Source organism: Ambystoma mexicanum, chromosome 10 (genome assembly GCF_040938575.1).
Source record: "Ambystoma mexicanum isolate Mex_15411 chromosome 10, UKY_AmexF1_1, whole genome shotgun sequence".
Classification (NCBI taxonomy): domain Eukaryota; kingdom Metazoa; phylum Chordata; class Amphibia; order Caudata; family Ambystomatidae; genus Ambystoma; species Ambystoma mexicanum.
Genome location: NC_090932.1, coordinates 1674198135 through 1674226111, shown reverse-complemented (window position 1 = coordinate 1674226111; position 27977 = coordinate 1674198135). Strand labels below are relative to the sequence as shown.

Genomic DNA, 27977 nt, shown 5'->3' with positions numbered 1-27977 from the left:
TAGGGTGCTCCCCAGTCTCTCAGCCGCCCTCTGCTGTTACAGGGTGCTCCCCAGTCTCCCACCCACCATCTGCTGTTACAGGGTGCTCCCCAGTCTCCCACCCGCCCTCTGCTGTTATAGGGTGCTCCCCAGTCTCCCACCTCCCTCTGCTGTTATAGGGTGCTCCCCAGCCTCCCACCTCCCTCTGCTGTTACAGGGTGCTCCCCAGTCTCCCACCTCCCTCTTCTGTTACAGGGTGCTCCCCAGTCTCCCACCCGCCCTCTGCTGTTACAGGGTGCTCCCCAGTCTCCCACCCACCCTCTGCTGTTACAGGGTGCTCCCTAGTCTCCCACCCACCCTCTGCTGTTATAGGGTGCTCCCTAGTCTCCCACCCACCCTCTGCTGTTATAGGGTGCTCCCTAGCCTCCCACCCACCCTCTGCTGTTATAGGGCGCTCCCCAGTCTCCCACCCACGCTCTGCTGTTATAGGGTGCTCCCCAATCTCCCACCTGCCCTCTGCTGTTATAGGGCGCTCCCCAGTCTCCCACCCGCCCTCTGCTGTTATAGGGTGCTCCCCAGTCTCTCAGCCGCCCTCTGCCACCTCCCTCTGCTGTTACAGGGTGCTCCCCAGTCTCCCACCTCCCTCTGCTGTTACAGGGTGCTCCCCAGTCTCCCACCCGCCCTCTGCTGTTATAGGGTGCTCCCCAGTCTCCCACCCGCCCTCTGCTGTTATAGGGTGCTCCCCAGTCTCCCACCCGCCCTCTGCTGTTATAGGGTGCTCCCCAGTCTCCCGCCCGCCCTCTGCTGTTATAGGGTGCTCCCCAGTCTCCCACCCGCCCTCTGCTGTTATAGGGTGCTCCCCAGTCTCCCACCCGCCCTCTGCTATTATAGGGTGCTCCCCAGTCTCCCACCCGCCCTCTGCTTTTATAGGGTGCTCCCCAGTCTCCCACCCGCCCTCTGCTTTTATAGGGTGCTCCCCAGTCTCCCACCTCCATCTGCTGTTACAGGGTGCTCCCCAGTCCCCCACCCGCCCTCTGCTGTTACAGGGTGCTCCCCAGTCCCCCACCCGCCCTCTGCTGTTATAGGGTGCTCCCCAGTCTCCCACCCGCCCTCTGCTGTTATAGGGTGCTCCCCAGTCTCCCACCCGCCCTCTGCTTTTATAGGGTGCTCCCCAGTCTCCCACCTCCATCTGCTGTTACAGGGTGCTCCCCAGTCCCCCACCCGCCCTCTGCTGTTACAGGGTGCTCCCCAGTCCCCCACCCGCCCTCTGCTGTTATAGGGTGCTCCCCAGTCTCCCACCCGCCCTCTGCTGTTATAGGGTGCTCCCCAGTCTGCCACCTCCCTCTGCTGTTACAGGGTGCTCCCCAGTCCCCCACCCGCCCTCTGCTGTTACAGGGTGCTCCCCAGTCCCCCACCCGCCCTCTGCTGTTACAGGGTGCTCCCCAGCGTCCCACCCACCCTCTGCTGTTATAGGGTGCTCCCTAGTCTCCCACCCACCCTCTGCTGTTATAGGGTGCTCCCTAGCCTCCCACCCACCCTCTGCTGTTATAGGGCGCTCCCCAGTCTCCCACCCACGCTCTGCTGTTATAGGGTGCTCCCCAGTCTCCCACCCGCCCTCTGCTGTTATAGGGTGCTCCCCAGTCTCCCACCCGTCCTCTGCTGTTATAGGGTGCTCCCCAGTCTCTCAGCCGCCCTCTGCTGTTACAGGGTGCTCCCCAGTCTCCCACCCACCATCTGCTGTTACAGGGTGCTCCCCAGTCTCCCACCCGCCCTCTGCTGTTATAGGGTGCTCCCCAGTCTCCCACCTCCCTCTGCTGTTATAGGGTGCTCCCCAGCCTCCCACCTCCCTCTGCTGTTACAGGGTGCTCCCCAGTCTCCCACCTCCCTCTTCTGTTACAGGGTGCTCCCCAGTCTCCCACCCGCCCTCTGCTGTTACAGGGTGCTCCCCAGTCTCCCACCCACCCTCTGCTGTTACAGGGTGATCCCTAGTCTCCCACCCACCCTCTGCTGTTATAGGGTGCTCCCTAGTCTCCCACCCACCCTCTGCTGTTATAGGGTGCTCCCTAGCCTCCCACCCACCCTCTGCCGTTATAGGGCGCTCCCCAGTCTCCCACCCACGCTCTGCTGTTATAGGGTGCTCCCCAGTCTCCCACCCGCCCTCTGCTGTTATAGGGTGCTCCCCAGTCTCCCACCCGTCCTCTGCTGTTATAGGGTGCTCCCCAGTCTCTCAGCCGCCCTCTGCTGTTACAGGGTGCTCCCCAGTCTCCCACCCACCATCTGCTGTTACAGGGTGCTCCCCAGTCTCCCACCCGCCCTCTGCTGTTATAGGGTGCTCCCCAGGCTCCCACCCGCCCTCTGCTGTTATAGGGTGCTCCCCAGTCTCCCACCTCCCTCTGCTGTTACAGGGTGCTCCCCAGTCCCCCACCCGCCCTCTGCTGTTACAGGGTGCTCCCCAGTCCCCCACCCGCCCTCTGCTGTTACAGGGTGCTCCCCAGCATCCCACCCACCCTCTGCTGTTATAGGGTGCTCCCTAGCCTCCCACCCACCCTCTGCTGTTATAGGGTGCTCCCTAGCCTCCCACCCACCCTCTGCTGTTATAGGGCGCTCCCCAGTCTCCCACCCACGCTCTGCTGTTATAGGGTGCTCCCCAGTCTCCCACCCACCCTCTGCTGTTATAGGGTGCTCCCCAGTCTCCCACCCGTCCTCTGCTGTTATAGGGTGCTCCCCAGTCTCTCAGCCGCCCTCTGCTGTTACAGGGTGCTCCCCAGTCTCCCACCCACCATCTGCTGTTACAGGGTGCTCCCCAGTCTCCCACCCGCCCTCTGCTGTTATAGGGTGCTCCCCAGTCTCCCACCTCCCTCTGCTGTTATAGGGTGCTCCCCAGCCTCCCACCTCCCTCTGCTGTTACAGGGTGCTCCCCAGTCTCCCACCTCCCTCTTCTGTTACAGGGTGCTCCCCAGTCTCCCACCCGCCCTCTGCTGTTACAGGGTGCTCCCCAGTCTCCCACCCACCCTCTGCTGTTACAGGGTGCTCCCTAGTCTCCCACCCACCCTCTGCTGTTATAGGGTGCTCCCTAGTCTCCCACCCACCCTCTGCTGTTATAGGGTGCTCCCTAGCCTCCCACCCACCCTCTGCCGTTATAGGGCGCTCCCCAGTCTCCCACCCACGCTCTGCTGTTATAGGGTGCTCCCCAGTCTCCCACCCGCCCTCTGCTGTTATAGGGCGCTCCCCAGTCTCCCACCCGCCCTCTGCTGTTATAGGGTGCTCCCCAGTCTCTCAGCCGCCCTCTGCCACCTCCCTCTGCTGTTACAGGGTGCTCCCCAGTCTCCCACCTCCCTCTGCTGTTACAGGGTGCTCCCCAGTCTCCCACCCGCCCTCTGCTGTTATAGGGTGCTCCCCAGTCTCCCACCCTCCCTCTGCTGTTATAGGGTGCTCCCCAGTCTCCCACCCGCCCTCTGCTGTTATAGGGTGCTCCCCAGTCTCCCGCCCGCCCTCTGCTGTTATAGGGTGCTCCCCAGTCTCCCGCCCGCCCTCTGCTGTTATAGGGTGCTCCCCAGTCTCCCACCCGCCCTCTGCTGTTATAGGGTGCTCCCCAGCCTCCCACCCGCCCTCTGCTGTTATAGGGTGCTCCCCAGTCTCCCACCCGCCCTCTGCTATTATAGGGTGCTCCCCAGTCTCCCACCCGCCCTCTGCTTTTATAGGGTGCTCCCCAGTCTCCCACCTCCATCTGCTGTTACAGGGTGCTCCCCAGTCCCCCACCCGCCCTCTGCTGTTACAGGGTGCTCCCCAGTCTCCCACCCACGCTCTTCTGTTATAGGGTGCTCCCTAGTCTCCCACCCGCCCTCTGCTGTTATAGGGTGCTCCGTAGCCTCCCACCCACCCTCTGCTGTTATAGGGTGCTCCCCAGTCTCCCACCCACCCTCTGCTGTTATAGGGTGCTCCCTAGTCTCCCACCCACCCTCTGCTGTTATAGGGTGCTCCGTAGCCTCCCACCCACCCTCTGCTGTTATAGGGTGCTCCCCAGTCTCCCACCCACCCTCTGCTGTTATAGGGTGCTCCCTAGTCTCCCACCCACCCTCTGCTGTTATAGTGTGCTGCTGCTGCTGTACCCCTGGACCACATCACATCCCTAGTGATATAGGCTCAAGTTCTGCCCAGAGACCATTTCTTTGCAAATTATTATTAATATTACAATTAACATGAACAATAATGGTAATATGTTTTTATATAGCACTTCAATCGAAATCCATCCTTCTTCTAAGCACTGTGATGATAGAAGTAATGATTACCCAAGTAACGATGAAGCACTGGAGAGGGGTTCGGGTTCCCCCAACTCTGAGGCGAGCCGTTAACTTGTGAACTATCCGCCTCCTGGGGGTATTAGCAGGGTCATTGGCCCGAACAACCCGAGTAGCGTGGGACCTTTGACCTCGGCATGTCAGATGTTGTTAAAGGTGGTGTACCGCATATTCTGGTAATGCAGGCCAGCATCCCGGTAGGGGGGTGCTGTGTTCAATAACATGTATTTGGGGGCCTCCCTCGCCAGGTGCTACAACCATTGGCAAAACACAGTTGTAGCTCCCAACCTCCGACCGTCAACATGAACTATTTGCCCCGCAAATGTAGAATAAGCTCCTTGTTCAGAAGGATTTCAAAGAACATGTTGCAGGCGATGCCGCGTGAAACGAAGCGTCCTTTACCCTTCGCATAGAAAGGCCTAGCGCCTCGTGGCTTTTAGTGAGCTAGCCAGAGTCTATCTATTGACCAAACTGAACCATTCTCACTATAGCGCTGCATGCATGTCTCCAACAACCAGGCGCTAGCCATAACAACACGACCCACGATCCATTTCACTGGGAACGGGAAAAGAGCAATGCAATAGAGATGGGTGGTGGGTGGCGCCCCCCCACCCCCTCTGCCCCCATAGCACAAATAAAGTATTTGGGGCTTTGATTTAGAAGCGACTTCACAAAAAGATTTAATAAATCGATTAAGAAACAAAGTGAATGTCTTTGTGCAGATGAAGAGTTAACAATGAGCATTGCACACGCCCCCCTTAATCGCTACTGTCTTATATGGAACAGACATGTGGTATTCATTTAGAGACCTGGGTTGGGACTTCTTCGAGGGCTGCGCCTGCAAAAAAAGCCCTTCCCTCACCTGCAATCTTGGCCCCATCGTCCTTAGCTGGACTTAGGGTCATTAAAACGATGAACCACTGCACGGCATTGGCCTTATAGTGAAAAGTGTTGGTGCCTCCGGAGAACTCACTATACGCTGATTTAAACCGTGTAATGCTTTGGGGTAACTAGGCCAGCAGACTCATTTTAAGTCCTAGGCAGCCCATATACTAACCAGTACCTTCCAGAATGTGCAGACTTTCATCTCAAACCCAGTTTAATCTAAAGGACGCGATTCCAATTGGATTGCATCGGCCCTATAACTTGAATACGCTCTTATTCTGTATATAAAGGTTTCCTCAAAGGGGACGCGCCTTTGGGTGCTACGCTGATGCATTTAAAGAAATCCCCTGATTCCTTTTGGAGATTCGCTTTTTAAGGTTTAGATTTAATGTATGGTCCACCAATGAAGCGGTGGCTACGCATTCAAAAACAAAGGTGCATTGGAGCGTGTGTAGATTTTGTGAGTCCAAGGAGGATGCACACGACCTCAAGCACAGACTCATCTACTGCCCCGCGCTGGCAAATGAGGGAACGTTGTTACAGGCAAAGCGCATTGGTTGATCGCTCAAGAATTTTGGAATCGACTCTCGAGTTTCCACACAATGTCCCTAGCTTTGTTTCATTTAGAAATGTTTAAATAAGCTGAGCTTATGCACAGTTAAATGAGCTTGAATGTAATAAGGGGATCTTGGAAATGTTTTAATTTAGTTTGATTGAAGAAGCAGAGAGTTTTTATGTGGATACATTGGTATATTGAAAATTAGGAATGTTTAATGATGAATATGTTGGTTTTCTCTTTTTTTGAAGATTTTGAAGTGACTTTGTGATGCTTTTGTTTCTTGAATCTTTTTCAGAGGATGTTATAATTATTCTTTTATAATGCGTTTAATACCGGAGACCGATTTCTAAGCGCAATACCGAGATTTGAACCTGTGCTGTTCTGCATTGTTTTACTTCCAAGTCATATGCGTTGCCCCTGAGCTATCCTCCCGGTCATTATATGAAAGGTTATCTTATGTAACCATTGCACAGTTCCCTGTATCAATGGCAATACACAGCTCTATTCAGCACCCGAAACAGCACAAATGGACACACGCAGCATAGTTCAGCACTAGCACATCTCCCTGTATCAATGGCAATAGACAGCTCCATTCATCCCCTGAAACAGCATGGATGGACACACGCAGTATAATTCAGCACTTGGACAGCTCCCTGCATTAATGGCAATACACTGCTTCATTCAGCACCTGAAAAAACATGAATGGATGCACGCAACATAGTTCAGCACTTGGACAACTCCCTGTATCAACGGCAAAACACATCTTCATTCAGCATGAATGGACACACAAAGAATTGTTCAGCACCTGGACAGCTCACTGCATCAATGGCAATACACAGCTTCATTCAGCACTTGAACCAGCACAAATGGACACATGCAGCATCGCTCAGCACTTGGACAGCTCCTGTATCAATGGCAATGCAAAGCTTCATTCAGTACCTGAAACACCATGAATGGACACACGCAACATAGTTCAGCACTTGGACAGCTCCCTTTATCAATAGCAATGCAAAGCTTCATTCAGTACCTGAAACACCATGAATGGACACACGCAACATAGTTCAACACTTGGACAGCTCACTGCATCAATGGCAACACACAGATTCATTCAGCACTTGAACCAGCATGAATGGACACATACAGCATAGTTCAGCACTTGGACAGCTCACTGTATCAATGGCAATACGCAGCTTTGCTCAGACTTGGAACCAGCACGAATGGACGCATGCAGCATAGTTCAGCACTTGGACAGCTCGCTGCAATAATGGCAATACACAACTTCATTCAGCACCTGAATCAGCAAGAATGGATGCACACAACATAGTTTAGCACTTGCATAGCACCCTGCATCAATGGCAATGCACTACCAGCATGAATAGACACATTCAGCGTAGTTCAGCACTTGCACAGCTCCCTGTATCAATGGCAATGCACAGCTTCATTCAGCACCTGAAACAGCACGAATGGACACACACAGCATAGTTCAGCACTTGGACAGCTCCCTGCATCAATACACAGCTTCATTCAGCACCTGAAACTGCATGAATGGACGCATGCAGCATAGTTCAGCACCTGGACAGCGCCTTGCATCAATGGTAATACACAGCTTCATTCAGCACTTGAATCAGCATGAATGGACACACACAACATAGTTCAGCACTTGGATAGCTACCTGCATCAATCTCAATGCACAACCAGCATGAATAGACACGCGCAGCATAGTTCAGGACTTGCACAGCTCCCTGTATCAATGGCAATACACAGCTCTATTCAGCACCTGAAACAGCACAAATGGACACATGCAGCATAGTCCAGCACTTGGACAGCTCCCTGCATTAATGGGAATATACAGCTTAATTCAGCACCTGGACAAGCATGAAGGGACACACGCAGCATAGTTCAGCAATAGCACAGCTCCCTGTATCAATGGCAATACACAGCTTCATTCATCCCCTGAAACACCATGAATGGACACCCGCAGTATTGTTCAGCCATTGTACAGCTCCCTGTATCAATGGCAATACACAGCTTTATTTAGCACCTGAACAAGCATGAAGGGACACACTCAGCATAGTTGAGCACTTGGACAGCTCCCTGCGTCAATGGCAATACACAGCTTAATTCAGCACCTGAAAAACCATGAATGGATGCACGCAACATAGTTCAGCACTTGAACAACACACTGTGTTGTTCAAGTGCTGAACTATGCTGTGTGCAATACACAGCTTCATTCAGCATTAATGGGCACACTCAGCATCATTCAGCACTTGGACAGCTCTCTGCATCAATGGCAATACACAGCTTCATTCAGCACCTGAAACACCATGAATGGACACCCGCAGCATAGTTCAGCGCTTGGACAGCTCCCTCTATCAATGGCAATACACAGCTTCATTCAGCACCTGAAACACCATGAATAGACACCTGCAGCATAGTTCAGCACTTGGACAGCTCCCTGCATCAATTGTAATACACAGATTCATTCTGCACTTGAACCAGCATGAATGGACGCATGCAGCATAGTTCAGCACTTGCACAGTTCCCTGTATCTATGATAAGCACAGTTTAATTCAACCTTGGAGAGCTCCCTGCATGAAGGGTTAGGTGCAGAATAATTCAGCATCTGGAAAGTTCCCCTGCCCGAATGCACGTGCACTCCCTGCATGGCATAACGTGAGATTCTGTGGTTTATTATAAGGGAAAAGTGCAGCAGACTGCTGAATCTTTTATGTAAAATATACTAATGCCCGATGTCCGCCACCGAGAAGCAACGTCCGCATTGGCATACAAACACTCATAAAGGTCTTTGATAGCAGAAACAAGATTTTGGATTTTCATATGTTCTCTAAATAAACCTTATTCATTTAAATGGAGCCTCTTCTGGCATGAACGGCCTGTACCCCGAGCAGTTCCTGCAGCTGTCTACATGTGTATTGATTTATTACAAAGGGTATATTGATTGCTGGAGCAGTCCCATTGCTGGATGCTGAACAAGTCAAGATATAGCAGTGAATACATTAAACCGATGGCGGGCAGCACTTGGACAACTCCCTACATGAATGGATACATGCAGGATGAGGTCGTTACATTAAACTGGAAGGTGGCAGCACTTGGACAACTCCCTACATGAATGGATACATGCAGGATGAGGTCGTTACATTAAACTGGAAGGTGGCAGCACTTGGACAACTCCCTACATGAATGGATACACGCAGGATGAGGCAGTTACATTAAACTGGAAGGTGGCAGCACTTGGGCAACTCCCTACATGAATGGATACACGCAGGATGAGGTAGTTACATTAAACTGGAAGGTGGCAGCACTTGGACAACTCCCTACATGAATGGATACACGCAGGATGAGGTCGTTACATTAAACTGGAAGGTGGCAGCACTTGGACAACTCCCTACATGAATGGATACATGCAGGATGAGGTAGTTACATTAAACTGGAAGGTGGCAGCACTTGGACAACTCCCTACATGAATGGACACATGCAGGGTATGGCAGTTACATTAAACTGGCCATGAATTGACACACGCAGGATATGTTCGTTGACACATTAAAGAGGAGGGCGATGGGGAGAAGCGGGAGCAAATGGGGAAGAGTGCAAGACCAACATCATCCGTAATTCCAGCATGTACAGAGCTTTACAGATGTGTACTCCAGTGGTGACTGTGGTTGGGATCATTGGGGCAAGGGGTGCAGGGCGGGAGAATGGTACTCTCAGTGTCTGCGGGCCACAACTGGGAGAGAAGGCGGTTCTTAAGGGCGATAATGAAGACGGTCAGTGTTGTAATGTCGTTTATTTCTGGTAATTGGGACTTCCAGTGTTGTGGACCCCAGAAAGAGACAGAGCAAAAGCGCGCGGCAGCACAGGAGTGGGGGAGGGGGGAGTACACACGCTCACCACGTGTTTTCAGGGAGTCAGAGGAGGCAGGTGAGCACAGACCTTTGGAGCACACACAGGCAACATGAAGCGCGGTGAGACTAGCCAGAGAAATGCATATCAACAACAGGCATGCGCTACAGGACCATGGCTGCTGTCATGAACTCAACACGAGCCAAAAGAGGTGCTCTGCCTGGCCCACCACGCCCCTCACCCTCACCAGGGAAAGCGAAGCAAGACTCGTTGCTTTACACCGAGTCTCCTCGCGGTTCTAGGTGCACCGTCAGACATGCAATGTGTTCCCAGTATCTCTATTTAAAATTAGCAAACATTGTGACACCACAAAGAGTGTGCACCTGGGCACGCAGCATGGCACCAGAGCCTGCAGCATGGCACCAGAGCATGAAGCATGGCACCAGAGCATGAAGCATGGCACTAGAGCACGCAGCATGGCACCAGAGCCTGCAGCATGGCACCAGAGCATGAAGCATGGCACCAGAGCATGAAGCATGGCACTAGAGCATGCAGCATGGCACCAGAGCCTGCAGCATGGCACCAGAGCATGCAGCATTGCACCAGAGAATGAAGCATGGCACTAAAGCATGCAGCACGGCACCAGAGCACGCAGCATGGCACTAGGGCACGCAGCATGGCACCAGAGCACGCAGCATGGAACCGGGGCATGCAGCATGGCATCATAGAATGCAGCATGGCACCAGAGCATGCAGCATGGCACCAGAGCATGAAGCATGGCACTAGAGCATTCAACATGGCACTAGAGCACGCAGCATGGCATTAGAGCACGCAGCATGGCACCAGAGCACGCAGCATGGCATCAGAGCACGCAGCATGGCACCAGAGCCTGCAGCATGGCATCAGAGAATGCAGCATGGCACCAGAGCACGTAGCATGGCACCAGAGCACGTAGCATGGCACCAGAGCACGCAGCATGGCACCAGAGCATGCAGCATGGCACCAGAGGATGCAGCATGGCACCGGAGCACGCAACATGGCATCAGAGCACGTAGCATGGCACCAGAGCACGCAGCATGGCACCAGAGCATGCAGCATGCCACCAGAGCATGCAGCATGGCACCAGAGCCTGCAGCATGGCACCAGCGCATGCAGCATGGCACCAGAGCATGCAGCATGGCATCAGAGCACGCCACATGGCACCAGAGCACGCTGCATGGCACCAGAGCATGCAGCATGGCACCAGAGAATGCATCATGGCACCAGAGCATGCAGCATGGCATCAGAGCACGTAGCATGGCACCAGAGCCTGCAGCATGGCATCAGAGCCTGCAGCATGGCACCAGAGCATGCAGCATGGCATCAGAGCATGCAGCATGGCACCAGAGCATGCAGCATGGCATCAGAGCACGTAGCATGGCACCAGAGCATGCAGCATGGCATCAGAGCACGTAGCATGGCACCAGAGCCTGCAGCATGGCATCAGAGCATGCAGCATGGCACCAGAGCATGCAACATGGCATCAGAGAATGCAGCATGGCACCAGAACATGACACCAGAGCCTGCAGCATGGCACCAGAGCATACAGCATGGCATCAGAGCACGCAGCATGGCACCAGAGCATGCAGCATGGCACCAGAGGATGCAGCATGGCACCGGAGCATGCAGCATGGCATCAGAGCACGCAGCCTGGCATCAGAGCACATAGCATGGCACCAGAGCATGCAGCATGGCACCAGAGCATGCAGCATGCCACCAGAGCATGCAGCATGGCACCAGAGCCTGGAGCATGGCATCAGAGCATGCAGCATGGCACCAGAGCATGCAGCATGGCACCAGAGCACGTAGCATGGCACCAGAGCCTGCAGCATGGCACCAGAGCATGCAGCATGGCACCAGAGCATGCAACATGGCATCAGAGAATGCAGCATGGCACCAGAACATGGCACCAGAGCCTGCAGCATGGCACCAGAGCACGCAGCATGGCATCAGAGCACGCAGCAGGGCACCAGCGCATGCAGCATGGCAATGGCCATAAACCATTTGCGACTCTGCTGCAGTTGTGCATGCGCGGGCTGCCGGCTTCCCTTACCTGTAGCGGGCGATGCAGAGGTGAACCCTCCCCGTGTATCTCTGCTTTGAGGTATTGGTGCTTGGTTCATTGTCCATCTGTAAACCACAAAAGGCAAAGTCACACTTACAGCTCATGCTTGTGAAAACTCTGCGCACACGCAATGCGTGCTGTGCTCATCGGCCAGGCTCGCGGGGAGCACAGCCCAGCTTAGACAGCGATACATCCGGGTCTAAAAGACACAATCCATCCACACAATGCTATGCAATTAATGGCACCTGTCTTCAGCTTTCTGGTATGCAGTGACTCGCGCGCTTCTCTAGCTCTGCCTGGTGGGGTAGGTTGAGTAATTTAAGAGAAAGGGGATTCTCAAAACTGCACTGTTCTTCCATTTCACAGAATGTAGGTAAACCGTAAACTGCGGCTTATGGATCGCCGAACACGGGCACATATATATCGAATCTATTCCACCGCAATCCCAATTCTCTTCCTCCAGGAAAGGAGTCTGCAATCTGTGTCTCTCCAAATATGTTTGGCTACAATTCCCATGATCCCTCACCATTGACTATATTCCCTAGGGTTATTGGGCGTTACAGTGCAAAACATCTGGAAAACACAAAATGTTGTAGAGCCCCTGATCGAGTATAATTCAAGGCCCTTTGCAAGAGAGTTTAACAGTCTTGTATCTGTGGGGTGGGGTACGCAGGCAGAATCTTTGAGACCTCGGGTACAGCCTTCCTTTATAAATTGCAATTAACAGGATCTCTGGGTGTCAGGCAGGCCCTCCATAGAACACAGAATTCCCAGCAATGTGTGACTTACGTCGCCTTCGAGCCGGTTCCGCGGGCTTCCAGCCCTGGACCTGGTGAGGAAGGTGGGCCGGACCGAGAGCTGCTCCGGTTTCTCTGCCGAGACCTGCAAGGGGCGGATGAACTCCGAGATCACCGGGCGGGTTCCTGACGGGCTCTCATGACCTGTGCAAAAGAGGACAAAACCGCAAACAGATGTGAATCCCCGCCGGCCCCGGCATCACTCTGCGTCCACACATCACAAAGAGAGGTGGCGAGGTCCGCGGACCATTGCGGACCTCCGCGGGTGCCCCAGTGCCAGAGCCACAGCCTGGCACGAGCAGCATCGCCGAACACAAGCCCAGGAGAGGCCACACGATGAGCACCCTGAGCAGATACATGGCGGGGGCTGTCTGGGGAGGCGGTGGCGGAGCGGAAGTCAGTTAATTAAGGCTCTGAGGTTTGTGAAGTAGTCAATTACACCCTGTAGACGGATGGCCTTCCGCAGCTCCGGGAGGATGCGGGGAGGCTGGCCAGCATCCCTGGCCTCCTGCCACTCTTCCAGTAGGGTGGGGACTCGGAAGGGGCATAGCCCGACAGGGCCTTGGTAGAGCCAGTCACGTGTCAGGCTGAGAGTTTACAAGCTACTAGAGCTGGGACAGAGTCAGTCACACGCTAGGTTCACCCTAACCACCTCTCGCATTGAGACAGAGTCGTATGTCAGTCAGGTTGACCTTTGAAAAGCCAAAGGGGCTGGGGGAGAGTTAATTGCACGTTAGGCGCACTCCAGTCACCCCTAGGGTTGGGACAGAGTCAGTCTCATGTCAGCCACTGCCGAAGATAAGACTGACTCGGCCCCAGCCCCACCAGCCGTTCATGCTCAGCAGCCGGCCTGGAAATCACTCTGTGTGATTGAGGGGGGCGGGGAGGGCGAAGGAGTCCATCAGGTCGTAATCAGTGGTTGATGTGTAAATTAAAAAAGTAGTGGAACTATGTTCCCATCTGCCCAACCCCCTCTGCTGCTCCCCCCACGGTGCTCCACACAGACCCCACACTCATCCTCCAACTCAAACTCCATACCTGGGTCCTGAGTTTCCCCCGCTCCACCACAGCGCTGTGTTTACAACAGTTCTATCGAGACTAAAGAATACACAGTGGAGTAAAATGCATTTAAATGCCCACCTTAAGTGTAAGTCACTGGGCCTCATTACGAGCTTGCCAGTCTGGATACAATGGTACCGGCACAGTACCGGTAAGCATGCCGGTACCATTGTATGAGGACCGGCAAACTCCGAGTTGTGCTCGCGGGTGCCTTTCATTCCGCCAGGTCTGACCTGGCGGGCAGAGTGGCACCGCGAGCACAGCATGTCTGAGGCACCCGCACTTTTATAAACAGTGCCGGTGCATCCGACCTCCCCATTCCCATTGAGCCCTATGTCCCCACATCGTAATGTCATAATGAGGCCCATTGTCCCGACAGCATGTAGGTTTGTGCACCCTCCCCCTTCCAATGACCCACCATTTGCACCGCTCAAGGTACATGCCCAGGACTACTCCCCTCCCATAACCTGCACAGACTCATGTGTCTACAGCAATTCATGTGTAATGGCACACGATTAAGGATGATCTCTGCCGAGCAGGGCTTCTTGGCTGGTAATGGGCATTATGGCGCAAGCAGTCTATTCAAATAAACAGTGAGGTGTGATACTGGTGTGATACTGGATGCTACTGGCAGGTCTCAGGTTCAAATCTGTCTATTCAAATAAACAGTGAGGTGTGATACTGGTGTGATACTGGAGTGCTACTGGCAGGTCTCAGGTTCAAATCTGTCTATTCAAATAAACAGTGAGGTGTGATACTGGTGTGATACTGGATGCTACTGGCAGGTCTCAGGTTCAAATCTGTCTATTCAAATACACAGTGAGGTGTGATACTGGAGTGCTGCTACTGGCAGGTCTCAGGTTCAAATCTGTCTATTCAAATAAACAGTGAGGTGTGATACTGGTGTGATACTGGATGCTACTGGCAGGTCTCAGGTTCAAAATTATCTATTCACATAAACAGTGAGGTGTGATACGGGTGTGATACTGGATGCTACTGGCAGGTCTCAGGTTCAAATCTGTCTATTCAAATAAACACATAAACAGTGAGGTGTGATACTGGTGTGATACTGGATGCTACTGGCAGGTCTCAGGTTCAAATCTGTCTATTCACATAAACAGTGAGGTGTGATACTGGTGTGATACTGGATGCTACTGGCAGGTCTCAGGTTCAAATCTGTCTATTCAAATAAACAGTGAGGTGTGATACTGGTGTGATACTGGATGCTACTGGCAGGTCTCAGGTTCAAATCTGTCTATTCAAATAAACAGTGAGGTGTGATACTGGTGTGATACTGGAGTGCTACTGGCAGGTCTCAGGTTCAAATCTGTCTATTCAAATAAACATTGAGGTGTGATACTGGTGTGATACTGGATGCTACTGGCAGGTCTCAGGTTCAAATCTGTCTATTAAAATAAACAGGGAGGTGTGATACTGGTGTGATACTGGAGTGCTGCTGCTGGCAGGTCTCAGGTTCAAATCTGTCTATTCAAATAAACAGGGAGGTGTGATACTGGATGCTACTGGCAGGTCTCAGGTTCAAAATTGTCTATTCACATAAACAGTGAGGTGTGATACTGGTGTGATACTGGATGCTACTGGCAGGTCTCAGGTTCAAATCTGTCTATTCAAATAAACAGTGAGGTTTGATACTGGTGTGATACTGGATGCTACTGGCAGGTCTCAGGTTCAAATCTGTCTATTCAAATAAACAGTGAGGTGTGATACTGGTGTGATACTGGATGCTACTGGCAGGTCTCAGGTTCAAATCTGTCTATTCACATAAACAGTGAGGTGTGATACTGGTGTGATACTGGATGCTACTGGCAGGTCTCAGGTTCAAATCTGTCTATTCAAATAAACAGTGAGGTGTGATACTGGTGTGATACTGGATGCTAATGGCAGGTCTCAGGTTCAAATCTGTCTATTCAAATAAACAGTGAGATGTGATACTGGTGTGATACTGGAGTGCTACTGGCAGGTCTCAGGTTCAAATCTCTCTATTCACATAAACAGTGAGGTGTGATACTGGTGTGATACTGGATGCTACTGGCAGGTCTCAGGTTCAAATCTGTCTATTCAAAGAAACAGTGAGGTGTGATACTGGTGTGATACTGGATGCTACTGGCAAGTCTCAGGTTCAAATCTGTCTATTCAAATAAACAGTGAGGTTTGAGACTGATGTGATAATGGAGTGCTACTGGCAGGTCTCAGGTTCAAATATGTCTATTCAAATAGACAGTGAGGTGTGATACTGGTGTGATACTGGATGCTACTGGCAGGTCTCAGGTTCAAATCTGTCTATTCAAATAAACAGTGAGGTGTGATACTGGTGTGATACTGGATGCTACTGGCAGGTCTCAGGTTCAAATCTGTCTATTCACATAAACAGTGAGGTGTGATACTGGTGTGATACTGGATGCTACTGGCAGGTCTCAGGTTCAAATCTGTCTATTCAAATAAACAGTGAGGTTTGATACTGGTGTGATACTGGATGCTACTGGCAGGTCTCAGGTTCAAATCTGTCTATTCTAATAAACAGTGAGGTGTGATACTGGTGTGATACTGGATGCTGCTGGCAGGTCTCAGGTTCAAATCTGTCTATTCACATAAACAGTGAGGTGTGATACTGGTGTGATACTGGATGCTACTCGCAGGTCTCAGGTTCAAATCTGTCTATTCAAATAAACAGTGAGGTGTGATCCTGGTGTGATACTGGATGCTACTGGCAGGTCTCCGGTTCAAATCTGTCTATTCAAATAAACAGTGAGGTGTGATACTGGTGTGATACTGGAGTGGTACTGGCAGATCTCAGGTTCAAATCTGTCTATTCAAATAAACAGTGAGGTGTGATACTGGTGTGATACTGGAGTGGTACTGGCAGATCTCAGGTTCAAATCTGTCTATTCAAATAAACAGTGAGGTGTGATATGGTGTGATACTGGATTCTACTGGCAGGTCTCAGGTTCGAATCTGCAGTAGGGGAGATGTACAAAAAAAAGAAATGTGCCCGTCTGGGAACGGTGCTCCCGGTGGGGCCAGGAGATAGGGCCGGTGTCCTGGAGGTAGTGTGGTCTCCATGAGCTGGGGTGTGGGGTCAGGAGATAGAGCCAGTGTCTTGGAGATAGTGGTGTCTCCATGAGCTGGGGTGTGGGGCCAGGAGATAGGGCCGGTGTCCTGGAGGAAGTGTGGTCTCCATGAGCTGGGGTGTGGGGCCAGGAGATAGGCTCGGTGTTCTGTAGGTAGTGTGGTCTCCATGAGCTGGGGTGTGAGGTCATGAGATAGGGCCCGTGTTCTGTAGGTAGTGTGGTCTCCATGAGCTAGGGTGTGGGGTCAGGAGATAGGGCCGGTGTCCTGTAGGTAGTGTGCTCTCCATGAGCTGGGGTGTGGGGTCAGGGGATAGGGCCAGTGTCCTGGAGGTAGTGTGGTCTCCATGAGCTGTGGTGTGGGGTCAGGAGAAAGGGCCGGTGTCCTGGAGGTAGTGTGGTCTCCATGAGCTGGGGTGTGGGGTCAGGAGATAGAGCCAGTGTCTTGGAGATAGTGGTGTCTCCATGAGCTGGGGTGTGGGGCCAGGAGAAAGGGCCGGTGTCCTGGAGGAAGTGTGGTCTCCATGAGCTGGGGTGTGGGGCCAGGAGATAGGCCCGGTGTTCTGTAGGTAGTGTGGTCTCCATGAGCTGGGGTGTGAGGTCATGAGATAGGGCCCGTGTTCTGTAGGTAGTGTGGTCTCCATGAGCTGGGGTGTGGGGTCAGGGGATAGGGCCAGTGTCCTGGAGGTAGTGTGGGCTCCATGAGCGTGGGTGTGGGGTCAGGAGATAGGGCTGATGTCCTGGAGGTAGTGTGGTCTCTATGACCTGGGATGTGAGGTCAGGAGATGGGACTGGTGCCCTGGAGGAAGTGTGGCCTCTATGAGCTGGGGTGTGGGGTCAGGAGATGAGGCCAGTGTCTTGGAGATAGTGTGGTCTCCATGAATTGGGGCATGGAGTCAGGAGATAGGGTCGGTTATCCTGGAGGGAGTGTGGTCTCCATGAGCTGGGGTGTGAGGTCAGGAGATAGGGCCAGTGTCTTGGAGATAGTGTGGTCTCCTTGAGCTGGGGTGTGGGGTCAGGAGTTGGGGCGGGTGTCCTGGAGGTAGTGTGGTCTGCATGAGCTGGGGTGTGAGGTCAGGATATAGGACCGGTATCCTGGAGGAAGTGTGGTCTCCATGAGTTGGTGTGTGAGGTCAGGATATAGGACCGGTATCCTGGAGGAAGTGTGGTCTCCATGAGCTGGCGTGTGGGGTCAGGAGATAGGGCCGGTGTCCTGGGGGTAGTGTGGTCTCCATGAGCTGAGGTGTGAGGTCAGGAGATAGGGCCGGTGTCCTGGAGATAGGCTGATCCATGAGCTGGGGTGTGGGGTCAGGAGATAGGGCTGGTGTCCTGGGGGAAGTATGGTCTCCATGAGCTGGGGTGTGGGGTCAGGCGATAGGGCGGGTGTCTTGGAGGAACTGTGGTCTCTTTGAGCTGGGGTGTGGGGCTAGGAGATAGGGCCGGAGACCTGGAGGTAGTGTGGTCTCCATGAACTGTGGTGTGGGGTCAGGAGATAGGGACAGTGTCCTGGAGATAGTGTAGTCTCCATGAGCTGGGGTGTGAGGTCAGGATATAGGGCCGGTGTCTTGGAGGTAGTGTGGTCTGCATGAACTGTGCTGTGAGGTCAGGAGATAGGGCTGATGTCCTGGGGAAGTGTGGTCTCTATGATCTGGGGTGTGAGGTCAGTAGATAGGACTGGTGCCCTGGAGGGAGTATGGTCTCCATGAGCAGGTGTGTGGGGTCAGGAGATAGGGGCCGTGTCCTGGAGTCCATTCATATAATAACATGTAAAGTGCATAGTAGCAATCATATATCATAGAACAGTAAAGAGCCAGTACACTGATTCCAGAATTTGATTAAAACATAATTTACTTGTTTAGCAATGTTACATAAAACAGTCTGGGATGAAGACTATGGGAGGCACTCTCAATACCTGTACACGCTCAGCAACCTCCCTAAGAGACAATGGGAGGCACTCTCAATACCTCTGCACGCTAAGCAACCTCCCTAAGAGACTTTGGGGGCACTCTCAATACCTCTGTACGTTAAGCAAATTCCCTAAAAGACTTTGGGGGCACTCTCAATACCTCTCAGCAAATTCCCCAAGAGACTTTGGGGGCACTCTCAATACCTCTGTACGCTCAGCAAATTCCCTAAAAGGCTTTGGGGGCACTCTCAATACCTCCTAAGAGACTTTGGGGGCACTCTCAATACCTCTCAGCAAATTCCCTAAGAGACTTTGGGGGCACTCTTTATAGCTCTGCATGCTCAGCAACTTCCCTAAGAGACTATGGAAGGCACTCTCAATAGCTCTGCACGCTCAGCAACTTCCCCAAGAGACTATCGGATGCACTCTCAATACCTCTGCACGCTCAGCAACTTCCCAAAGAGACTATGGGAGGCACTCTCAATAGCTCTGCATGCTCAGCAACTTCGCTAAGAGACTATGGAAGGCACTCTCAATAGCTCTGCACGCTCAGCAACCTCCCTAAGAGACTATGGAAGGCACTCTCAATAGCTCTGCACGCTCAGCAACCTCCCTAAGAGACTATGGAAGGCACTCTCAATAGCTCTGCACGCTCAGCAACTTTCCTAAGAGACTATCGGAGGCACTCTCAATACCTCTGCACGCTCAGCAACTTCCCTAGGAGACTATGGGAGGCACTCTCAATAGCTCTGCACGCTCAGCAACTTCCCTAAGAGACTATGGAAGGCACTCTCAATAGCTCTGCACGCTCAGCAACCTCCCTAAGAGACTATGGAAGGCACTCTCAATAGCTCTGCACGCTCAGCAACTTTCCTAAGAGACTATCGGAGGCACTCTCAATACCTCTGCACGCTCAGCAACTTCCCTAGGAGACTATGGGAGGCACTCTCAATAGCTCTGCACGCCCAGCAACTTCCCTAAGAGACTATGGAAGGCACTCTCTATAGCTCTGCATGCTCAGCAACTTCCCTAAGAGACTATCGGAGGAACTCTCAATACCTCTGCATGTTCAGCAACCTCCCTAAGATACTATGGGAGGCCCTCCTAATAGCTCTGCACACTCTGTAACTTCCCTAAGAGACTTTAGGGGCACTCTTAATACCTCTCAACAACTTTCCTAAGAGACTATGGGAGGCACTCTCAATAGCTCTGCAGGCTCAGCAACTTCCCAAAGAGACTATGGAAAGCACTCTCAAAAGCTCTGCACGCTCACCAACTTCCCTAAAAGACTATGGGAGGCACTCTCAATGGCTCTGCACGTTCAGTAACTTCCCTAAGAGACTATGGAAGGCACTCTAAATAGCTCTGCACGCTCAGCAAATACCCTATGAGACTATGGGAGGCACTCTCAATACCTCTGCATGCTCAGAAACCTCCGTAAGAGACTATGGGAGACGCTCTTAGTAGCTCTGCACGCTCAGCAAATTCTCTAAGAAACTATGCAAAACACTCTCAATAGCTCTGCACGCTCAGCAAATAACCTAAGAGACTATGGGAGGCACTCTCAATAGCTCTGCACGCCCAGCAACGTCCCTAAGAAACTATGGAAGGCACTCTCAATAGCGCTGCATGCTCAGCAACATCCCTAAGAGACTATCAGAGGTACTCTCAATACCTCTGCGTGCTCAGCAACCTCCCTAAGAGACTATGGGAGGCCCTCCTAATAGCTCTGCACACTCTGCAACTTCCCTAAGAGACTTTGGGGGCACTCTCAATACCTCTGTACGCTCAGCAAATTCCCTAAGAGACTTTGGGGGCACTCTCAATACCTCTAGACAACTTCCCTAAGAGACTATGGGATTCACTCTCAATAGTTCTGCACGCTCAGCAACTTCCCTAAAAGACTATGGCCCTCATTACGACCCTTGCGGAAATCGAAAAACGATGGCGGAAATGCAATACCGCGCGCCATGCCAAACCGTAATTACCACCATGGCGCAACGGTACGCGAATTCTGACCCTAGCGGACATTTACCTAACGCCATCAAGCATGGCGGAAAGTACCATTCCGCCATGGTGAGAAGTACGGCATCGCGAACCAACCGTAAAAGGCCCTACTGAGTGCCTGTACACCACTCCCTGGCCACATTGCACAACTCCTCGTAGGTGCAATGAAGTCACACAATGCAACCAGTGAAATGTACAAGTCACCCATGCATGCCAACGAACAAATGAATCTAGGGGCTCCAAGTGCCTTGTGAGTGGCCATTCATATTTGTCATGGCACCATTGCCGTACTGATGCAGCACAGGCATGTGAAGGTTCAAGTACAGCAACATGAACTGAAATATGAGACAAACAAAAACAGGCCCCCCATCGCCTGACACCAGTGTAAGGCAACATTCAAAGCAGTATCCTGAGTGAGACTGCACCAGCCCTGTACTCCTGCCAGTAAACAAACCAACCATCAGCATAAGCATGTACCACACAAGTTGGCAGAGTGAATGAGCAGCCAGGCTCATCTCAAGAGGGGCCAATGGGAGCTGCAGGGCACAGATGGCACGAATACAGAAGCTATTCCAATGGACATGACCTCAGTCTCCCTCCAAGAAACACACGCAAACACAGGCACCTGTGACCAGCCATATTCTGATAATCACATCATTCCACCAATCCACCTGGCTGACCGGCATCTGTTACACAAAAGCTAATCCCCCGCCCCTGAGCATGACATCATTAAAACAGTCATAATGGTAGCCCCTATCCCTGACCTCACTGGGCTTCGTAGGCAAACGCGCCCAGTACAGTACCACGCAACTATACTCAGAAGCCGGAACCCAATGCAGATCTTCTCACAATACATCGCTCCACAAATAGGAATATGCTACATTACTTGCAAAGAATAACGCTACACGGTCAATATCATAAACAAAATTTAATGCACAACAAAATCACCAAGCCCATACAGCTATTAGGTCATGAACTCCAAAATATATTTCATCATTGTGGGCTGCATCCGCAATAAATGACCAGCTTCTTCTTGTGTGACGGCCTGTTCCTTCATGGTACACAGGGGCTACATTCACGTTCAAAAAGGCAACATGGAAGCGCTTAGAACCGCAGGGCCGTCCCATTAGGTAGGCACTAGTCCAGCTGAAAGGTCGATATGTTGCTCCTAGCCACTAGTACTGCGTAAGGGCATGTGGCCCATTGGCGATCGTCCCATAAGATTGTAATGGTGCTCCACTGATTAACACGAAGCAGCAGGTGTCGGGAGTAAAATCCATCTGCAGGAGTGGCATACAGATGGCAGTGGCAAAAGGGGAGGAGATACCTGTCACCCAAATGAAATGAAAAAGAATAGTATGGCCATCAGAACTTCATTTGAATTACTCACTTCAATGATCACACTAAATCCACAGCCATATGCATGCTAGCCCACTCAAAAGGATTATTCCCACCCAAAAATCACTTGCGAATCATAACTATATAAATCGAGGTGAAAACACTATTACAAACGAGTGTTTGTGTGCATGCGTCTGTTAAAACAGAATACATTAGATGGGATTAGTAACGTGCATAGACACAAGTGTTTGAAGGCGCGTCGAGACAGGGAGGGTTCAACAAGGGCAGATAGACGATGGTCCCACTATGGCAGCCCTGCATCACATAGCGCAGGGGAAGTGGATAGATTCCAAAAAGCCATGTACATGGCAAACTCTCAATAAAATCATCTGCCCATGCATCCATACATCATTCCCTCATCCCGGAATGAAAACGCCTGATTATTTACTCACATAACATGCGAAATTTCCATTGAGTCTGTGCGTTATGCAGCCTGCAAAATCCACTGTGCTCCAGCCCGGAATTCCAGTGTTGTGAAGTAACATGTATTTGGGAACGTCCGGCCTTATCGTCCACTACGCTATTGCGCATCCCATACTATTCATATCAATCATTGCATTCTCGCCATGGCCCCTGTCCGAAGGACATTAAACAATAGAACTTTATATCTGCAGTCAGACCTGTGGGCGTCTCCTCGCCGCTAGCTGAAAACCGAAAGCGCTGTCCTTCGAATTCCTCATTTGCAACATCACGTCGAAAAGGCATCTGTGACCGCTTGAAATCACAAATCCATCCGTGTAGTGCGGCAGTGTGTGAAAATGGCAACTGGCTTCACTCACAAATGGGACGCCCCGCCCGTCGGTGAACCTCGGTACAGTGCTGCATGAGGGTCCACCGTTAATCGAGTACTACATTCCACTGACCCTTCACAAGTTTGTTCGCGACTGCAAAGATAGTATGTGAAACAATGGGACCATAGCAGAATGAACATATGAACCAATATTTCACTGCCATCAGGATTAAATACATGATTGTAATGGCAAGATGCCATGCGTCGAATTGCAGCGTTGTGTGCGGGACGTGCTCGCCCAAAGGGGATAGCAGCTTGCACAGGTGGAATGAATCACCACAGGTGGAGGCTATACAGCCTGAAGACACATAAATTGCACACCCAACCCCCTCCCACAACCACACCCACTCCAAAATGCTACCGGCAGGACTAGCGATGTTGGCCCTGGGGGACCTGATAGCACTGCAAGTACTCCAACTTCAAGAAGAAGACGAACACCAACTACTACAACAACCGACCGCACAGAGGAGACGCAGGAGGAGGAGGAGGGCAAGGCAGGGCCAGCAAGGCCCACCAGCACAGCCACTACCACCACGCAGGCAGCCCGCAATCCCACGCCTCCGAGCACATCCGTTCAACCTCACTGCTGAGCAGATCCACACCCTCTACCGTTTGGACCGGGACACCATAACCGCCATTGTGGACATGACACACGCTGACCTTGTCAGCATGATAGATAGCCCAACCGCCATCCCACCCCTACTGAAGGTGGTGTCTGTACTCCACTTCCTGGCCACAGGCACCTACCAGCACACAGTCGGACAGTTGCATGGCATTTCACAGCCACTGTTCTCACGGACACTATTGCAAGTGCTCGATGCCCTCCTGAAGCACGCAGACGACTACATCTCTCTACCACGCTCGCAGCAGGAAATTACGAACACAAAAGTGGGATTCCATGCACTTGCCGGCATACCGGGTTGCATTGGTGCCATCGACTGCACCCATGTGGAATTGGTTGTCCCACATGCCATGGAGGCCCAGTACCGCAACCGAAAACAATATCATTCTCTTAATGTACAAATGGTGTGTGACTCCAACAGGATCATTACACATTGTTGTGCCCGATTTCCTGGATCAACCCATGATTCTATGGTCTTGAGGAACTCTACAATACCACGCTACATGGAGCGACACGCAGGGAACAGATCCTGGCTACTCGGTGAGTCTCATTTCATGCATGATAATGTGGGGTATGTGATGCGGCAATAACCTGGCAGGAAGGGGGGGGGATGCGTACGTAGCAATGTCATTCCACAAACATCCTTTATTGTCCACATACAGGTGATGCCGGGTATCCACTGAAGAGATGGCTCCTTACACCACTCCGGAACCCACAGAACCAGCATGAGGAGGACTACAACCATGCCCACTCACGTACCCGTGTAGTCATAGAACAGTCATTCGGCCTACTGAAGACTCGTTTCCGCTGCCTCAGCAGGTCTGGCGGGGCACTCCTGTACCGCCATGAGAAGGTTGCAAAGATGGTCATGGCATGTGTCATGCTACACAACATGTGCGTACGTAGAAATGTGCCCATGCCCCCTGACGCAGAACTGCAAGCACCTGAAGATGGTCATGATGAGGGTGGGGATGTGGCAGCACCTCAAGGAGTCTGCGAGGCACAGGAGGGCCGTGAAATTCGTCAGATTCTCATAGATTCATGCTTCTAGCACTCACGCCTGGTGGCTGATACATGGACACGGGACTTGTGGCACTGTGTGTGTCTGGAACATGCACAATATGGACTGTACGCCTATAAAGGCCTCGTACACAAAGATCAATGTCCACACATCTCATTGGATGATTGTGAAATGTTTATTGCATATGTGAAATTATGTTACACACCCCATCGACCCGCCACCCAAGTAAGCCCAACACACCCCCTCCACCCTCCTACCTCCCCCCCGAACACCAGTGTCCAAAGATGCTCATTGTCAGTGGGCAGACGCTATTGCAAGCCCCCTCTCCGGGTATCAGGGGCACCCCTGCCTGTGGAGCGCAGGTTCCTCCCAGATCTACGTTGGGGGCTGCCCTGGACGGAACTTGCAACGGATGATGTCTCTGCCTGCTCACGTCCATGCATGTCCCTAAGGGTTTGTGAGAGCTCAGTGAGCACACGGCGCACAGCGGCAAGTTCAGCACATACGTCTTTGGACGTCGCATGCAGTTCCCCCCTCAGGCTCTCGGTGCTTCTCTCCATTTGTACCCTCAGGCTCTCGGTGCTTCTCTCCATTTGTGCCCTAAGTGTCTCAGTAGATGTTTCTATGGCTGCCTTAGTACCCCCACATTCATCAGCATGGTCCTTGAGGAGCGTGGCCAGTTGCTGCTGTTGCACGATCACCTGGTCGAGGGACTGTTGCCTCTGCTGGGCCATGGCCATTTGCGGTGGTGTCACAGAGGGGCTGATCACCTCATGTTGCCTTGACACAGGGCTTGTGGGGGATGGCCAGTCGTCGTCTTGTGGGTGCCCCTGCGTGGTATCCTCATGGTGTACGGGATGAAACAAACAGGGGGATTGAGACAGGTCATGGATGGATCGACATCCCCGTTTTCTGTGTCGGAGCATGCTGCCATTAATGCAGTGTCACCTATGGTGCTGCTGCCACCAGAAGCAGTGCCTTCTGTGGCATCCATTGGGGGGACCTGTGGTGGTGCTGTTGTGGGCATGCTGGCTGCTGGGGTGCCTGTTGAAGTTCCCTCCTGTGTGCTGCCACTTGATTTGTGCTGCTGCCGTGTCTTGATCCGTGCAGCTGAGGTGGAGGGTCTTTGGCCGTTGGTCTTGGCCGTCTTTGCAGGTGTGCTGGTAGGGGTGTCCTGGAGCTCGTCGTTTGAATCGGACCCTGTGGTGGAGTAAAGGAGGGCGAGCGTTATTAATGGGTCTGTGGAAATTGGAATGGCAATGTATCACATGCATTGGGGTGGTACCTGAGGGTGATTTGGGTCAGGGCCTTGGAGGTGGTTTAATTTTTGTGTGGATTGAGGATGCAGTTGTTTTGCAGCCTGCAGTTAGGGTGTGCCTGCTGCACGTGTAGAGGGTGTTTTTAGGATTTTTAATTATTTATGTATTTAATGTGACTTTTAAAGTGTGCTATCAGGCCTATGTATGTGGACGTTCTCCTGGACATGTGTTACTGTTGCACTATGTGGACACATGGTACTTCACATGATTGGACATTGTGGATTTAGCATTGTTTTATTTGGCCCACCTACCTGATTCTTCGGATGTCTGCACTCCTTTCTCCATCCCTCCGACTCCCTCTATACTCTCCATTCCAATGGTGGAGGCACAGATTTCTTCCCAGGGGGTCAACTTGATGGGTGATTCCGATCCTCCCCCGGTAGATGTGGCAATGTTACGGTTGGCGGATAGTATGCTCCGTACGCGTATCCGCAAGTCGTCCCATCGCTTTCTGCATTGCTGTGGGTTGCGGGGTGCGGTCCCCACCGCACTTACCCGCTGTGCCACCAGGGCCCATATGGCCTTCTTGTCCGCAAGTGCCGTCCTGGTCATTTGCGTCGAGAAGACGACGGCAGCATTCTCCTGGAGGGTCTCTGTGAGCACGGTGAGTTCCTCACGGGAGAAGTGGACCTGCCGCTTGCGGTCGCACGCTTTTTTCGCTACTTTTCCCATTTTTATTGTTTTCACTAGGGTGGCTAACGGGTTGGGATGTGTCTCAGGGTAGTATTTTTAATGGTTGTGTGGGAATTCTGATTTCATAGGTGTACGGCGTGCTGTTTCCCGTTCCGGGACCATGTTTTTACTTCCGTTTCCGTATATTTACGGTCACCGTATTTTCCGATTGCCGCTCATTACGGTGACCGCTATGATGGGTGGCGGAATTGCACCTAGGGCGCCGTACGACGGCGGTGAGGGGCGTTTTGGGGACATTTCCGCCATCGCGGACTTTGCACTTCCGCCATGGCGTAGTGCTCGTGCCCGATGGGTCAGAATTAGCCGCACTTTACTCCGTCGTGCAATGGCGGAAACGCTATTTACGCTATGGCGGTCCGGTCGGTTACTTTCCACCAGGGTCGTAATGAGGGCCTATGGAAGGCACTCTCTATAGCTCTGCACGCTCAGCAACTTCCCTAAGAGACTATGGAAGGCACTCTCAATAGCTCTGCACGCTCAGCAACTTCCCTAAGAGACTATGGAAGGCACTCTCAATGGCTCTGCACGCTCAGCAACTTCCCTAAGAGACTATGGGAGGCACTCTCAATGCCTCTGCACGCTGATCAACTTCCCTAGGAGACTATGGAAGGCACTCTCAATGGCTCTGCATGCTCACAAACCTCCCTAAGAGACTATAGGAGACGATCTCAATAGCTCTGCATGATCAGCAAATTCTCTAAGAAACTATGCAAAGCACTCTCAACAGCTCTGCATCGTCAGCAAATTCCCTAAGAGACTTTGGGGGCAGTCTCAATACCTCTCAGCAAATTCCCTAAGAGACTTTGGGGCCACTCTAAGTAGCTCTGCACGCTCAGCAGCTTCCCTAAGAGACTATGGGATACACTCTCAATACCTCTGCATGCTCAGCAACCTCCCAAAGAGACTATCAGAGGCCCTCTCAATACCTCTGCACGCCTAGCAACCTACCTAAGAGTCTATTAGAGGCACTCTCAATAGCTCTGAACGCTCAGCAACTTCCCTAAGAGACTATCAGAGGCACCCTTAATACCTCTGCACACTCAGCAACTTCCCTTAGAGACTATGGGAGGCACTCTCAATATCTCTGCACACTCAGCAACTTCCCTAAGAGACTATCAGAGGCACCCTTAATACCTCTGCACACTCAGCACCCTCCCTAAGAGACTATGGGAGACGCTCTCAATCACTCTGCATGCTCAGAAACCTTTCTAAGAGACTATCGGAGGCCATCTCAATACCTCTGCACGCTCAGCAACCTCCCTAAGAGACTATGGGAGACGCTCTCAATAGCTCTGCACGCTCAGCAACCTCCCTAAGAGAGTATGGGAGACACTCTCAATAGCTCTGCACGCTCAGCAACTTCCCTAAGAGAGTATCAGAGGCACCCTTAATACCTCTACACACTCAGCAACTTCCCTAAGAGACTATGGGAGGCACTCTCAATACCTCTGCACGCTCAGCAACTTCCCTAAGAGAGTACCAGAGGCACCCTTAATACCTCTGCACACTCAGCAACCTCCCTAAGAGACTATGGGAGGCACTCTCAATACCTCTGCACGCTCAGCAACCTCCCTAAGAGAGTATCGGAGACCC

The 27977-nt window shown here is 52.2% G+C and overlaps 1 protein-coding gene across 23 annotated transcripts in view; it reads right to left on the bottom strand.

The window, feature by feature from the left end:
- Positions 1 to 27977, bottom strand: part of RIMBP2 (RIMS binding protein 2) — a 2252680-nt gene that overhangs the window by 635223 nt on the left and 1589480 nt on the right. For all 23 annotated transcript variants that reach the window (XM_069620091.1, XM_069620095.1, XM_069620096.1 and 20 more), the window contains 2 exons: positions 12476 to 12627; positions 11675 to 11751 (listed from right to left, as the gene is read on the bottom strand). In XM_069620091.1, coding sequence (XP_069476192.1) covers positions 11675 to 11751; positions 12476 to 12627 — 229 coding nt within the window. The remainder of the gene's footprint in view (positions 1 to 11674; positions 11752 to 12475; positions 12628 to 27977) is intronic.